Source organism: Notolabrus celidotus, chromosome 6, assembly GCF_009762535.1.
Source record: "Notolabrus celidotus isolate fNotCel1 chromosome 6, fNotCel1.pri, whole genome shotgun sequence".
NCBI lineage: Eukaryota > Metazoa > Chordata > Actinopteri > Labriformes > Labridae > Notolabrus > Notolabrus celidotus.
In genome coordinates, this window is record NC_048277.1 from 35,193,092 (window position 1) to 35,210,189 (window position 17,098).

General features: G+C 43.5%; 1 protein-coding gene across 1 annotated transcript in view; it reads right to left on the reverse strand.

The window, feature by feature from the left end:
* LOC117814062 (transcription factor SOX-6-like) overlaps positions 1 to 17,098 on the reverse strand; it is an 82,738-nt gene that overhangs the window by 39,432 nt on the left and 26,208 nt on the right. The window contains exons 4-5 of the mRNA XM_034685171.1: positions 14,255 to 14,375; positions 12,910 to 12,989 (exon numbers count right to left, since the gene is read on the reverse strand). Of these exons, the coding sequence (XP_034541062.1) occupies positions 12,910 to 12,989; positions 14,255 to 14,375 (201 nt within the window). The remainder of the gene's footprint in view (positions 1 to 12,909; positions 12,990 to 14,254; positions 14,376 to 17,098) is intronic.

Consider the following 17,098-nt stretch of genomic DNA (forward strand, 5'->3'; position numbering starts at 1 on the left):
AAAACAAATGAGGTTTTTGTCTTTTCCAGGAGGTTTCAAGAGAGGAGGAAGATCGACTGATCGCAGGCCCACACGGAGCACGGAGGCTAAATACAGCTCTGAGAGAGTACGCTGTGCCCGAGAGAGGCAGGCAGCATAAAGACAACCATTATCTCACTTCCAGTTCTCCTTCATGGAACAGATGCTTTTTAAGTCAAGAGATCTGATTGCCTCTTTAATCATTGTCCTCGTTTTGAAGACAAAGAAATTCATTCTGGGTTTATTTCTCTATGTTGGCATGACGGGAGAAATCCTCGCTCCGGGGCACCAAAGTTTGTTTCTCCATGCCTCAGACACAGGAGCAGAAATAGGCCAAACATGGAGACACACAGCGAGAATCTGTCTTATGATTTCACCAAGAATGTCGGCCAAGCAACTGTATTTAGCCGTGACAAAGGGGGGCTTTCTTCAGCAGGGATCACTGTTAGCGGAGGGGTCTGGAAACAATTGGCCTGATGGTGTTCCCACGCTGATAGCACTCTGCAATCAATACACCCAGATCAGGTTATGATAGGTCAAAGCTTGTGCCAGATATATCCTGACATCCTGCCGTTGATTTGATCCGTTTATTCACTTGATTGAGAGGAACCTCCCTTAACTTTCACTAGGTCTTCTCTGCAAACTTCTCCTGATTCCTGCAAGTTTATTTTTTTTCCTGCTCTGTCTGTTAGCAAGATTACGCCCGCTTGACCATCAGTGCCAGCCAGCTGTCTGAATGCATGCTACAGGAAGAAACATCTGGGAGAGTCTGGCAACAACATCTGTCCATCCTGCAGCGAGCACAGATCTGGCATTGAAAGGATTCGATGCCAGCTGGTGTGTACTTTACGACAGCATGTAGCGGAGGAGAAAGCTAACGTGGAAACTACCAGATCCTCGTTTACTCCCTTTTCTCATCAGCTAATGCACAGTTTGGACATCGTGGGAGGAAGAAGATGTGAGACTGAAGACAGACTTAATGTCAGAGGGTGCTCAGGATAGAGCTGGGCGATATTGAAAATGATAATGATAATCGATAATTATCAGGATAAATATCAAATCATTATTTCATTTAAATTTAAAGGCAGATTTTTTCTCCTGTGTGAAGTTTAAGACAGTTCAGTCAGACAACTCACGTTTAAATTGTTTATTGTAGCAGCAAATACATATTCATGTTTGGCGCCCAGGCTCCAGCCTCATCACTCCCTGCAGATAAGTTTACATGCAGACTTTGAGGAGTGATGAGCAAAACATACTGAACACCCCCGGAGCCTGCAGGTGGATGCTGGGGAGGCGGCGGGGAAGAAGAATCAGCAATGGCATGCAGCAGCAGAGTCGTTGACAGGCAGAGGGAGAGATGGAAGATTTTTTCCCAGTTTAAATAGACCGCCAATTTGAGAGGCAGAGGGCGGGACTGGATGATGGATAAGAGAGTGGGACATGTGACGTGTATGGCAGTGCAGCTCGAGTTGTCTGCCTGAACTAGCTCGCAGGCGTCGCTCCATTCTGTTAACTTCAAGATTCAAGATTCAAGAAAGCTTTATTGCCAAGTGAGCTCGCACACACAAGGAATTTGACGTGGTGAATGGAACACTGATACTTAACAACAAGACAGTAAGGGCAATAAATATATAAACCTAAACACAAATCCAAAAATTCTAAATAAAAATAAAAATACTACCTATACAAAGAAAGGTAAAGAAGAACTTTTAAAGACATGAGATAAGTTAAATTAGCCTAAGCACATGTAGTAGATGAATATAATAATAAAATATACTTAAATAAACTTGTATCTAGATTTGAAGTACTGCCATCATTTCTGACAGTACTAAAAAGAAGCAGGTCTTTAATGTAAGATGAGATTTTTGTGAAGTTTCAGTTTCTAGATTCTTATTTTTCCCAGATTGAGGTTATTTCCATGATTTAAATTTAAATTTACAACAAATATATATCAAATTGTATTCTGTGTATCCTTTTAGTAGAGTACTGTTTTGAGTTGTGTGTCCCCTTTAAGATTTCTAAGGGTTACGGGCGGAGTGATTTTATTTCCCATGGTACGGTACGGTTGTTCTTGAGCCTGGTGGGACATTTCAGGGTGTTTTTACCCTTTTCTGTCCATTGTTGATCTGTGGCAGAAGGAGGAGGAGGAGGCAGGCAGAGGACTCAAGAGGCACCAAAATAAATACATAAAGAAATAAAGAAGTAGAGGAATAAAGAGGTAAAGGAATAAAGAGAAAGTAAAGCAAAAGAAAGGAAAAAGAAAGAATAAGGAAAATAAAATAACCTAAAGTAGTGAAATAAAAAGAGTAAAAGAGAGTGTGTGTGTTTGTTAATGTATGTGTGTTTCATGTATTAAGTGTACTGTGTATATGTGTGTTTGCATGATGTGTGGTTTAAGCTGTGAGTTCAGGCAGCAGCGGACGGGCAGAGGTTTCTGAGTTATGGAGGGTTCAGTGGTTGGAGGTCTTTTTGGAGTTTCCCACAGTGCAGTGAATGCATCACCGTTATTCGATGGTCGCGGTGGACATTAAACGTGTTAGAAATGCACATCAGAAGTTGTCTCTGTGCTCCTCCTTTACCCACATCCTGAAAGTATATTTACTGAAGTTAAGAGTCGACTCAGTGTCAGACTAACGACTCCGCTTTGAGGTGGTAGGTTTTGAGTTTTCTTCCACCTCAGCTTTGCTTGCATTCCTCTCTGAACGTCTTTAAGCCCCGCCTACCTCTCACCCTGCGACATGATTGGCTGTTCAATGCCGTCTTCTTCTTCTGTCTAATGCTGGGTGGCAACTAGCGTTTAAAGGTGACATATCATGCAAAATTGACTTTTTAATGGTTTTTTACCTGAAATATGTTTCCCTGGCATGTCTACAAACCCCCCGAGAATGAATAGAATCCATTCTGCCCCTGTTCTGATTTCTCCACCTTTCTGTAAATGTGTGCTGAAACGAGCCGTTTCAGACTTCAGTGTTTTTGTTACGTAACAACAATATCCGGTCTGTCACGGAGTCAGAGCTCGGAGCTTGTTCAGCCCATAGACTGTATAAAATAATACTAAATCCCTCCTCCGTTTTTCATTACCTGCACATGTGTGCTAACAAGGAGCTTAGGAGGGAGGCATGCTAGTTGTAGGCTGTCTTAATAAACACAAAGGTCGGTTTTACTCCCCACGTCTGCAGATTTGAAGATCTAGTGGATGATTTTTATTTGTGATGGATAAGTGCTAGCGCTAGTTAGCATAGCCACATAGCTACATGTTCATAGCTGTAGCTGTAGCTGAAGCTGTGTACCAAGACACACGTCTACATACTGACAAATAAAACAACAAGAAACACTAAATCTGTGACCAATCCTTCATAAAAGGTCCTGCTGCCTTTCTGGCAGAGATCGGTTTTACTCCCCACGTCTGCAGATTTGAAGATCTAGTGGATGATTTTTATTTATCATGGATAAGTGCTAGCGCTAGTTAGCATAGCCACATAGCTACATGTTCGTAGCTGTGTACCAAGATACACGTCGACATACTGATAAATAAAACAACAAGAAACACTAAATCTGTGACCAATCCTTCAGAAAGGTCCTGCTACAGGCGCCTCTCCGTCAGGATCAGATTCAGAGGGTTGAAGTAACGCGTGTCTGTGAGCAGCCGTGTATATTCAGCCAACATGTAAACATTAGATCAACGTGCTGGAGAGCCGAGGCACATCCACTTCCGGAGGGGGCGTGGTCAGAGGGAAAACAGAGTGTTCTGAGGAGGACTGCTGAAGAAAAGGACTTTTCAGGGATGCCAAAATCTGATTTCAAAGTGTTTTTTGAGCATAAACTTTAAAGACATGTTTTGGGGACCTCTTAGACCAATATATATTGATGTAAAAAGCGTGATATGTCACCTTTAAGGCTTATTAGCGCCCCTCCTTTTGAAGTGGCCAGGGGGGGTATTTACATATGTATTTATATAGAATTTTTATCAAACATTTATTCATATTGAGAAAAATGATATCATGATAATTATCATTATCAAATTATCGCCCAGCCCTAGCTCTGGACCAAAGTCTCTAAAGCAGTAGCTCCTGTAATCCCAAGAGGAACAGTCGTGGGTGAACAAAGTAGCAAGGAACAACACGTTGCATGTATTACATATGTTGATCAATGTCCTGTTAATGCATGCAGCTTCATAACTCACATTTACATCCATACCATGATGCATGCTCTAAGTGCTGATCTGATACACTCCCATTTCTAATGACGGCCCACAGCTCACTCTGGCTCATTTCATACATCACCAACATGACATCCAACAAACAGCTCCGAGTCAAAGGGTCAAAAGGCTGCAGACAGTTTTCATGCGCAATAAAAAAGCCAGATGTCAAGACACAAAGAGTTAGCAGCAGTTTGTTTGCAGACCTCCGAGTTAATGAACACATCCACTCACATGGACCGTGAGAAAATTAATCATCAATGCAGTCGTTGTCCCTCACGTCTCTGAGGCTGAGCCCATGAACAGCAGAGCCCGAGTGGAGAAAGAGAGAGAGAGCCACTGTGGCACTACAGCGTAACCGCCATGGCTACATGCAGGCCAGAGGGCTTAAGGTAGTGCTGGATGGAGAGACATGAAACGTCTCTGTTCAGTCGGACAGTTAGTTTAGGGTTTCCTGCAGAAATCAGGAGCAGAGGTAGTCCACTTAACTTAAAGATAAGACCTCTGCTAACACCAAGAGAAACTACTACAGGACTCTGACTCACATGGCACGGCAGGATTCAACCAGCGGCTAGAAAGATAAGAAAATAACTCCTCTAGCTGTTGCAAATATTTCAACATCAGCATGTCAAAGGATTATTCCTGCACCTTATTCCTAACACAGTGGAAAGAGTAAACAAAAATAATACTGTCACTCTATCTTAGTGTCCTTTGTCTGTAACCGATTCCTCTCAGAGAAAGGGTTCTCCAGAAGTGAAGATCTCCAGAAGTGAAGATCTGTAATAATTTGGGGTAAATCCTTCTATAACCTCACAAAGATAAACACCAGGCCTTGCATTTCTTAGAGTTTGTCAGGCCCAAGCTGCAACCTCCAGTGTTGTAAAACACAGCCAATGCAGAGGTAGAAAAACACTGCAGTTCCTCGAGTGTCCACTTGAGGCTGGCTCCAAAAGCTGAGGAAACCTCATTAGGTCCAATCTTAGAGTGTCAAACGGGGATGTTCCACAGCGACTCATTTCATAGACTTGGAAACAGAAATGTAAATTTCAGCTAGTGGCAGGTGGCCTAGTGGTCTATGCGTGCCCCATATACAGAGGCTATTGTCCTCACCACAGAGGACCCTGGCCCGACTTCCAGCCTCGACCATTTGCTGCATGTCTTCCCCCATCTCTCTGCTCCCCATGTTTCCTGTCTCTCTTCAGCTGTCCTATCCATAAATCCGAAAATGCCCCAAAAATATGACTTTAAATTTCAGCTAACCGACTAAAGATAATAAAACACTCATGGAACAATCAACATTGACCATAATTTATTTAAAGGCACTATGAGGAGTTTTTCCCAAGCTGAGAAACAGACTGAAACCAACACTGATGCCTCTTTATGACCTTCAAAATCAAACAAAACCTTAAACAACAACACTGATACCTTCTCTGTTGTCATTTTTAAAGTCTTAAATCACTCAGAGGGGGGTAGGTGTCCGACCACATGATTGACATTTGGCTTTAGAAACACCCTTTTTTTGCCTGTTTTCATGGCAAATAATCACATTGAGTGATACATCTGGCTGTTTAAAGACAGTAGGATGAGGTTTTTGTTGAAAACACTACTTTTGCTCATACAGAACAAAAGATAAGAGGTATCACTTTGTCCACAATGGGGCGCCAAAATTGATGTACATAAAAAGTTCCTCGCAGCAGCTTTAACATGGCCCAACATAGATGTACAGAAATCTGAAGGTAAACAATGCCGAACTGGTTCATTGTGTGTTGCTGAGCAGAGCTGACATCACCAGCCTTCATTCAACTTGCTGGCTTGTTTGTTTACATCAGGGTAGTAGAGTTTTGCTTGGACTGCTACCTCCGTGACCTGACCCAGGATAAGCAGAAGACAATGGATGGATGGATGGGTAGTAGAGCATTACAGCATTGTGGCCGGAGCCCTTAACTGGACTACCTATCACCACCTAGTGGCGGGAGGCTGCATTACAGCTTTGACACAAAGTACGACTCGTAATTCAGGCCTACAATAATGAAAGTATTATTAATTTGTTTAACCTACAAGTGCTGGCTAGTGAGGTTGACAACATATAGTCAACTAAATGTTCACTTCTGTTGTTTCAAACATGTTTACAGCCTGATACAGAAAGCATCTTCATAAACGCCTCCTCAGAAACTTACTGGGACCTCACTGAGACTACGTCCATGACTTAAACAGTCTATAGTCTGGACACACGACAGAGTGCCAGAGTCCCACAGACTTCCTATTCGTCCTGTTGATGCCTTGCATCATTTTTTCTGTCCTGGACTGTTTTTCTTAAAGGTTCTGTTTGCTGCTCTGATGTTCTGATCAGTTTCTCCCAAGCAGCAACCTCTGGCCTTAAAATATAAAGCCTATGCAGGAGTGCTAAAAACTGCAGTTCATCAAGTGTCCACCAAGACTTGATTGACAGGCGGGCTAACTAGCTCGGACGAAGTTTGGTTGAGTTCAACAATTCAAATATGGCACCTGCCGCCTATCAGCTTCAAAACAGGGCTTCAGAAACAGATGGGTGATGTCACGGATACTACATCCATTAATTACATAGTCTATGGGGGATATCAATTGTTTCCCCTCCATTGTGGTCACTACATTAAGAGCCGGCAATGATAGAGCTCACAGTGTACTCCTTGTGAGTTAATCTGATTGACAATCTGTAAAGTCAGACTAAAGAAAGGCAAATTCCTGTACACAAATTTCCTGTGGGAAACCCTGCAGATGTCAACACAGCAAAGAAACTCAAGATGCAACCTATAAGTTGAACCCCGTGCAGGATGCAGGATGCAGGGGTTAGTTGTGTTGTTGTTCACTTGAAGAGGCTGACACACATTAACTTCATAAAGTAGGCGTTCATTACAGACTTGTTAGAGAGCCGTACACTGAGCAGGTGTTTCTATTATCATCCAGATCCTGTGATACCTTTTGTTTTTGCAATGCTGCATGCCCCACAGTACCACAGCACAAAGAGCGCTACTGTCTGAGACAAGGGCACATAAAAAAAAACAAGTACAAGTCATAAATCTCGTCATGATTGCTTTTGGCGTGTGCATTGTTGTCAAAACAATGTCCAAACATGTGCTGGAAGCCAGCGCCTCCGCCTCACAAAAATTCCTCAGATAATCACCCTATTTTTTTTTCTGCCATAAACACTTCCCCGCGCTGCCTCTCTGTCTTCCTCCCTCTCTCCCGGTCTCCTGCTCGACTCCAGACAACGGCGTGATGAGAAGCTTCCTCTTTCATTCAGGTTCCTCTCTGCCTCTCATTCTCCGGCGCTCAGTGTTCAAATGTGAATGGAGTTTGCATCTCCGACATCATTCATCCTCTTACCTCTCTCTCTCTCTCTTTCTCTCTTGTGCGAGAGGTAAGAGACTCTTTTGATCATTTCAAAGCCAGGAGTGGAAAACGGGGCTGCGCTGCGGCTTCGGCTCCCCCTCGGCGCGGCGCTTTGCTAAGTCAATAGAGGCTAATGAGGGCCTCGATAAGCGCAAACCACAATGCAAATTGAATAAACTGAGATAAGGATTCTTGCGACATCCAAAAGCCGTGCTACGCTAATGACTGACATGATGAAGCAACATTGTCTGCCATGAAAAAGCTCTTGAGGGCTTTTTGTTCTTTGCTCTGAGAGAAGGTAGAGCAGGAGGGGCGACCCGGGTCGTGTTGTGGAACTCCAAAGCCGCCTTCAGGGAGCCGCAGTTTCATTTTTCACCTCCTTTTTTTTTTTGTTTTTGTTCCCTTCTTTTTCTCAATGCATATATGCTCTATAATAACCATTATGTGTAAGTGCTATTCTCAGACCACAGGTGTCAAGCTGCAATAAAATATTTGATGAATTGCCCGGGCCAGGTGTTGTGCTGGTGGGGCAGAATTCCTCTGTGATTCATCATAACAGCTTTTGTCTGACACAGCTGACAGGCAGCAGATGAGCGCGTTAGCATGTTAGCGTCGGCCTATAGAGCCGCATCTTTATCCAATGTGTCATGCTGTTTTATTGAAAAACCACATTCAGGTTCATTAAGACGTGAGCCTGTGATCTGAGCAGACTTATGTGTGCGAGGCCGCCTTCAGCTTCCCACTCAGTGTTTTTTCTCAGGACACATTTGTGCTCATACACGGCATCATGGAGGAGCTGATATCATCGATTTAACAGAGAGAGAAGTAAAAAAAAAACATGCAAATTGGCCAATTAGACTCTTTTTTTTAAAAGCAAAGTGAAATCTGATGAAGGAGATTTTGTTGCCAAGCATTTGAGCTCTCCAGAAGACAGATGTGAGAAATAGAAGCAGCAACAATTCATCATATTTTTGGGGTATTTTTTAGATATGTACACTACCAGTCAAAAGTTTGGACACACCTTCTCATTCAATGTTTTTTATTTATTTTAATTATTTTCATCATTGTAGATTAATACTGAAGACATCAAAACTATGAAATAATCTGGTTTCACCATAATCTGGATTACAACAGTAGTCAAATAGAGCTATCCATTGTGTACTAACCCTACCTCTGAACAACACAACTGATGGTCTCAAAAACATTAAGAAGGCAAGTCATTCTACAAATGAACTCTTCACAAGGCTCATGTTAATTAGAAACCATTCCAGGAGACCACTTCATGAAGCAGACTGAGAGAATACCAAGAGTGTGTAAAGCTGTCATGAAGGAAAAAGGGGGCTACTTTACAGAATCTAAAATATAAAACATATTCTGCTTTGTTTAACACTTTTTTGTGAAGTAAATAAGTCCATATGTGTTCTTTCATAGTTTGATGTCTTCAGTATTAATCTACAGTGTTTACAATAATTAAAATAAATACAAACCCTTGAATGAGAAGGTGTTTCCAAATTTTGACTGGTAGTGTGTACTCCAGTTTCAATTTCACATTCATTTGTTTTAACTCCTGACCTTTTAGAAAACATATCTTTGCTTTCTATTCCTTACATTGTCAGAATGTCCTTTTTTTCTCTTCACCTTTGATGCACTGCAGGGGAATTAAAGATCACTTTATTTTGCATCATTGAGCACCAACTTCCTGATATTAAAACCTGCTTGAATGTAAATGGATGGACGGTGGAGGTGATGATTCCTTGGGGTTTCTGACTTGTAGGAGGAGTGAACTAGCTGACATGGCAGATAACATCTGAGCAGGTTCAGAAAAGCAGAAAAGTTCATGTTTATCATTTTCTGCTTTTTTAGTTGTGTTTAATTTAAAGAAAGACATTTTTTTGAGCAATTGGATGTTTTAGAAACCGCCTACTAAACTAGTAGTGCGTACTGATATGGTCAAAGTTCAGTATGTAGTATGTGAACCAGAACCAGCAGGCTGAGGGACAGTTTTATCCACCAGGCAGTCAGGATGCTGAACTCTCTCCCTCTTTTGCCCCCTCTTCCCATAGTGCCCCGCTCTTCATCATCGTCGTCATCATCATCATCATCATCATCATCATCATCCTCCTCCTCCTCATCCTCATCCTCATCCAGGGCAATATCCCTCAATTCTTCCAGATTGTCAGGGCTCTTCCCAGTCAGCCTCTCAATCATATCAGCCATGTACTGTACGTGTTGTGCCAGCTCCTGCAGCTCCTCATTTTCAAACTTGAGCTTTGATATCTGTTCGTCTTTTGCTTCAATGTTTTTGTGCTACTTTTCGTTCTCCTGTAGAACATTGTACAAGGCCGGTCACTTAACTTTTTAAATCATGAGTGATGCTAAAGAAGCAGTTTCACTAAAAGCTTGGCTGTTGTTTAGTTCTACTTTCTGAAACCAGAAATCCGGCAACACCTGACCCTGCATCCTGCAGACCAGACCCAACAGAACAGTCATACTACAGACTACCTTCAATCGCAGTGTGTAGCATGTACTGTACTGAAAACAGCAAAAGTCTCTAAAAATGAAATAATGGCGAGACACTTTCTATTAACTTTGCAGAGAAGCATCCAGAGAAAATATCCCTCTGTGTTCTACTTCTCTACCATGAGATCTTTTTGAATTCGTACTTTTACTTAAGGAGAAAAATGAATCAATGCTTTCCCTTTACCATAATCTCATTTACACGTGTGTTTGATCTAATATGTGGTTAAAAAAGTGTGCAATTTTTGTCTTACTCTGTCAAACACACACTGACGCCTCACTCTTTATTCACTCAGACTTTATGTCACGATATCTTTCACAGCTCCCTTTCCTCTTTATGTATTCTCTCAGGTAAAATTTACAACGTATTCAAACAGGTTTCATAAACACCTTGGCCTCTAGATCTCATGTGCAAACTATAAAGGGTTCAATGCACCAGGTTTGGATTGAATCAGTATTGTGTTGATTGATGAGCAGGCAGAATGAAAGAGTTTATTTTACCCATTTGAGCTCAGGGTGAGGTCACAAACAAAAGTCTGCCTTCCCTCTGGAGCTCCTCACTTCTCTGCAGTTTGTCTTTGGTTCTGACCCGACGGTTCCACCCTCAGAATCCAATCCGTGCGTTCTCTCTTTGTGCAGAGACCCTTCACACGTTCTTATCAGTGTTCCTTTCACAGCACTGAGATGTTTGTTTCTGCTTCTGTTGCTTATGTGGATGTTTTTGCATTTCAAGCATCATGGTGGATATTTACCAGACAACTCTTAAGCTTGCTGGCCTTTTTCCTCCTCTTTCTTCACAACATGAGAGGCTAATCGTAAGATAAACTGCTCTGCACAACAGAGGAAAAACATGCAATGTGCTAATATGGGGATCGTAATGTGAAGTATGATAAACAAACTGATATTTTATTGTGCACTGAAGCCATAACTCACATTGTGTGTGCTGCTCTCCCTGTTTTTTTGACCTTTTAGAAGATACCAGTATTTGGTTCACATCCAAAACAATGAAAAGCTATTTCTTTCCCTGTTTAACTGGCACCGGTTCCTCTGAGGATGGGTGATACCTAGCTGAATCTCAATGTCCTCCCTAAACCATAAGCCCTGAGCCGTTCTTGACTTAATAGACGTCACCTGGAACGTGTTTGAGGGCAGGAGGCTGTAAGGGGTCAAAACTGTGGAACTGGGGGCGCTGGTGGCCTAGCGGTCTAAGCGCCCCATGTACAGTTTTGTTCCTGTGTGTATCCATGGTCGCATTGTTTACATACGAGATCAGCTGTTAGCAGCCCATAGCATATCGATGCTAAATGATGCTAGGCCCGATGTTCCCTGCGAGCTCAAAAGCAGTTTTTAAATCAAATTAAAAGTATCAGGGGCAGCTACACCTGACACATGTTCTACTGTGCATGGGGGGGTTGCGTGTGTGTGTGTGTGTGTGTGTGTGTGTGTCTGTCTGTCTGTCTGTCTGCGTGCGCATCTGCCTTGCGCGATAGAGAGCAGAGGAGAATTGTGAACGCGCGACCATGTAGAGACAGAAATGACATCCCATCATGTAAATAAGATAAATAACATCAGGATATTTAGTCTGTTACATAAAAGAACAAGGTATAGACCTGATCTATGAGAGAGGGAACCTTAAATCACTTCTGCTTTGACTTCCAGGGGGGGGCGGGACCCGACGGGTGCGCCCCCGATGTAACGGCAGGAAAACACTGTCCGATATCAGGCTGAAGTCTACAGAGCATGCAGTATTAGACCAGAAGTAATGCATAAACGCACTTTAAAACCATATCATCCAGACTAGCATCACTAGAGGACCACGGAACAACTCTGCTCTGCAACCAAAGCGGATCACTCGTGCTTCCCTCACACACACATACGTGAACATATGAACCCAGCAGAACGTCGTGTGGTGAAATATATATTTCCATATGAAGCACAGTTAAAACAAACGTGACCAGCTTGGACTGAATGAATGTGGGAGGAGCGCGCAGTTCAGTGGACCTGCGCTCGACAATGCAGCCCGGAGGAGTCAACGCAGATCCACTGAACTTTCAGCACAGAGCGCCTCGTCAGAAGTTGATAAAATGAATATAAAACTGCGTATCGTTCGGTTCATAGGGCGTACCGAACCGTGACCACTGTATCGAACGGTTCGATAAAGATACACGTATTGTTGCACCCCTAATATATATATATATATATTTTTGGCCTTTTTGCCTTTAATGACAGGACAGCTGAAGAGAGACAGGAAATGTGGGGAGTAGAGAGCGGGGGAAGACATGCAGGAATTGGTTGACCGGCCAGGAATCGAACCGGCGACCCCTGCGACGAGGACTGTATCCTCTGTATGTGGGGCGCTTAGACCGCTAGGCCACCAGTGCCTCGACCACACATTTCTTAAAGGTGTAAGCAAAATAATTTGAATTTATGCAAATGCAATCTGAAGATTTAGTTCTGGTTGAATGATTTCTAAAAAGTCAGACTTTGAGTTCTATGCTTCATGAGTTTAGAGGTGAATCCAGGTGACACTGCAGGAACTCTGAGTATTAAACAGACTCATGCCCAGCCTCCACGTTTGTGCCTTTTCCCTCTCGCGTGCCTGTTTCTGCTTGTTTCAACAGCCTGATCCGTCTGTTGTCAGAAGACATCACTCACTCTTTTCTACACTTTTCATTTTAAAGCTGACTTCACTCCGATTACAATCCGTGTGTTCTCAGACTCATTGAGCGGCAGCCATGCAGCCAGTTTCAGTTTGGTTTAGCACATTGTGGCGAGCGTTCAGGACACCAGGTGTGTTCTTCGCTTACCTGTAGTTGTAACGGGCTGAGTCCAGATGCTGCTGCAGCTGCCATTGTGGATGGAATGAACTGCATGGGGTAATTCTCACCTGTGGAAGAACAGAAACAACACATATTGTATCACGAGAGGGAAGAGGGGGAACATGAGCTGACCTGCTCTTTACTTTCAGCAAGCCTCCCTCTCTTTCTTTCTCTCTCCGTCTCACCCTTTGTCTCCTCTGTTGCGCTCATGTTTTTATTCATGACAAATGAAGGGTCACAAGTGTTTTATTTGAAGGTTAATAACTCTTATTGTTGGTACACATGGGTGCTTGAGTGCAGCGCTGCCTCATTGGGATGCACTCATAAATTCATACACGAGCACCGTGACTGACCCCCGCTGCGTGTCCCTAAAAGGTTTTCCATGTCCGAGCCTTTGTTACAAAGAGACTCAAAGTCAGAGGAGAGAGTGTGTAATAATGGCTTTTGAACCCCCCCTTTTCTTCATGGCTGCCTCTCTGCAGCCTCTCAGGGACGCATGCTCATGCAGCAGGAATAAACAGGGATCATTCTGTACGAAGCATGGAGGGTCAGCGGAGAGTGGCGTCAGGCGAGCACCTGGAGGAATGCATGCAAGACAGGAATGTGTGAAGGACGAGGTGGGAGGAAGAAAGCAGGTGGTGTCGCCTGCAATAAGAAGACTCGAGGAGTGTGTGTTTGCATGTGTGCAACAATTGTTTTGAGCATGAATCCTAATGGATTACTGAAACTTGCATGCATTTCTTTAAGTGCATTTTTGGGAGTGAATGTGATTCCTCCGTCTGCATTGTTGGGTCACTGCGGATGCGGGGGGAACATACTTGAGAGTGTATGTGTGTCTCTCTCTGTGTGTGTGTGTGTGTGTGGAAAAGTGTGAAATTCCATGTTGCAGATGTGTTGTGCAACTGACATGCTTTCAGCACGCCGTTAAAGAGACATTCCAGTCCTCAGTGTGTCCAATGTATTGTTCCTGATGTGAACAAGCAGGGGTTGTAAATCTCCCCGCTCATTTCCAGAACATTCCTCACCTGACACACCTCATTAACATAGACTGAGATCCCAGTGTTTGTGTGCATGTGTGTTTAAGTGTGTGTGTGTGTGTGTGTGTGTGTGTGTGTGTGTGTGTGTGTGTGTGTGTGTGTGAGAGAGAGAGAGAGGGAGAGAGAGAGGAGGGGGGGGCGTTTCTTTTTTAGTAAACAAGAGCTGTCAGAGTTGAGGCGCTTTTGTTTGAGGGAGGTGAATGTTTATCCAGAAAACACAGATATCTTCATACTCTATCTGCTCCAGTGTGTGTGTGTGCGTGTGTGTGTGTGTGTGTGTGTGTGTGTGTGTATACCTGGCTTATAGGACATGCCTGGTGGGAAGAGGAAGCCTTGCTGTGCAGCGGCGGCGGCAGCCAGAGAGCGCTGGTCGTGAGGAAAAACGGGGATCATCAGAGGAGGCATGTGACCCTGAACCTGAGAGCGAGAGAGAGAGAGAGAGAGAGAGAGAGAGAGAGAGAGAGAGAGAGAGAGAGAGAGAGGGAGAGAGAGAGAGAGAGAGGGGTGGGGGGGGGGGGGGGGGGGGGGGGGGGGGGGAGTGAGGGGGGGGAGAGAGAGAGAGAGAGAGAGAGAGAGAGAGAGAGAGAGGGAGAGGGAGAGGGAGAGGGAGAGAGAGAGGTAGAGGGAGAGAGAGAGAGAGATGTTTAAAATATTTACATGAGACAAAAGTTGCACAAGGTAACTGCGACTACCTTGAACAACACACATGCAAAATACACATTTCAAAACAGATACAAAGCGAATATTTTAAAAAATGAGAAATGAAAAGAAAGAAGAAAAATGTGTTGAATAAAAGGACAATGAAAGGAGGGAGGGAGGGAGGGAGGGAGAGAATAATTGAAAAGGAAGGTCAGCGAGAATAAAAAAGTGTGACTGAAAATTAGGAACTGATGATTCAAGATGAAAAAAAGAAAAGGGCAAATAGCACCAGAGAAGAAGAAGGAGAAGGAGGAGGAGAAGAAGAAGGCGAAGGACGAGGAGGAGGGATGGTCAAGTTTAAAAAAAAAAACCCTTCTGATAAAAAACAAACACAGCTCATATACGGTGAAAAGAATGAAATAAAACCTCCCACCGTCATGATCGGAGGGGTCGAAGAGGCTAAATAACAAACAAAGGCGCACATCCTTGAGAGACGAGTGCAGGAAGGAGAAACAAGATGTCTTTAAAACAACAGAGAGAGAGATAACAGCGGCTTTCATGTGAGCTTGAAAGACTTAAAAAGTGTCTGAGTTAAGGCGCTGAAGGCTCCGACTGAGGAGAGCAAATCAAAGATGAGCCTGCGGGAATCTATTAGCGCTGCTTGTACTTATAACCACCGGACTGTCTCCCTCTCTTCTCCTCCATCTCTGCCTTTATGTCATCCCTCGCTCCTTTAACTTTAACTTCTCTGTTTTATGAAAATGTTTGACTTTTATCCCTCATGTGTCCATTTCTTGAGTCAAACTTTTACCTTTTCAAATAAGTTTTTAAAATAAGAAAGATCTGAAGTTATGTCGGGGTCAGTTACTTTTCCACCTCTTCTCTCATGTTTCCTCTCATCCTGGGACTTTTGATTTATTCTATACGTGCCTCCTGTTATTTGATTTCCCACTTTTTGTCTATCATGATTAAGGATGTCCCTGGGTGACTCATTTCCTCATCATTTAAACACAAATGTATATTCAGACTAACTGACTGACTAGTCTTAAGATAAGAAAACATCAAGAAAACAGTCAAATTGATGGTCAAAGTGCAGTTCCTTGAGTGTCCACTAGAGGCTGATTCCAGAAGCCCCTGAAGCCACATACACACCCATTCAAAGAAGCCAATCTTTACAACCAAAATAAACATGTTTACAGGGATGACTTTTTAATGACTCATAAGTTTTGAAGACATTAAAGTTAGACACTTTGTTCAACGCATTAAAGCTGGGGTTGGCAGTCTCGGAAAACTAGCATGAATTTGAATGTAGCATGTCCTCATGACTCCGTCTAACCCCTCCCCTCCTCCCTCAGAGCTCCTCCAAAACGACGACGCCCCCCCCCCCCCCCCCCCCCCCCCATGCACGAGCGCCGCTGACTTGCGACCATATGATCGTGACTGATTCAAAACCGGTCCTCACCAAAACATTATCATAGTGAAAGTTAAAAACACAAACAAACATGGCTGCTGTTAGTACTCACAACTTTCATTCTAGCATTATCCAGTTGTACCAGTGACACGATATCAGGAGAAAAGTTATAACACATATATAATACTGTAACAACTCTACTGCTTGTTAAACCTGTTCAGTGTAGATGCTCTTTATTCCTACAGTGTTGACGGTCAGTGAAGGCATCAGGAGAGGTGTAGAGTGTGTGAGCTGGAGAGAGGAGAGACAAGAGGAGAAGTTCTTCATTCATTCAAACATTGATTGTTGTTTTGTTGGTTGTCGTGATCACGGCCGACAGTGACCGGTTATTAAAACTCAACGTGTTCACGAATCGGCTCGTCATCACTACAGCGTCCGGACGGACGCTACAGTACATCTACATTTCTGTAGGACTTAGTGAACGTCATTAATTATTCTGCTTGTTGGTGAGAGCTTTTTAGACTCTGATCCGGACTACAGTCCTGAGCAAAGACCCTCATCAGGTCAGAGGGGACAGGCCCGAAGACGAGCAAGAGGGGCAGTAAAGAGAGTCAGGGGAAGTAGAGGCAGGAGACGGGGGCTCAGAGTGCACGCCGGGGAAATGTACGAGCAGGAGGAGGGCAGAACGGCTGGACGGGATTTGAATCGTTTAAAATTTTGGCACCCAAAAAAGGCTGATTGGTTGGTGTTTTCCCAGGTTTACTCCGGTTGTAGTTAGCAGCTTTTCTTCACTCTTTTGTAAGAACACATTACATATTGATTGCCATCAGGACATAAAGATCATTTTAACCAGTATAACAAAAAGTGGATCTAAATCTGATTACCAACCCCAGCTTTAATGAGGTCAATTCCTGTGCTCCTTTGGAGAAAACAACCTATTCCATCAGAGGTAGCCCACAGCTGTTTCACAGAACCTGGGACCCCTGGATGGCCTATATAGAGTCCGGTTAATACAATATTTAACTTATAGATACTTCATCTGTATTCAAATGTCAGCAACCTGTAGATGTGTGAGTAAGGTGTAAGGGGA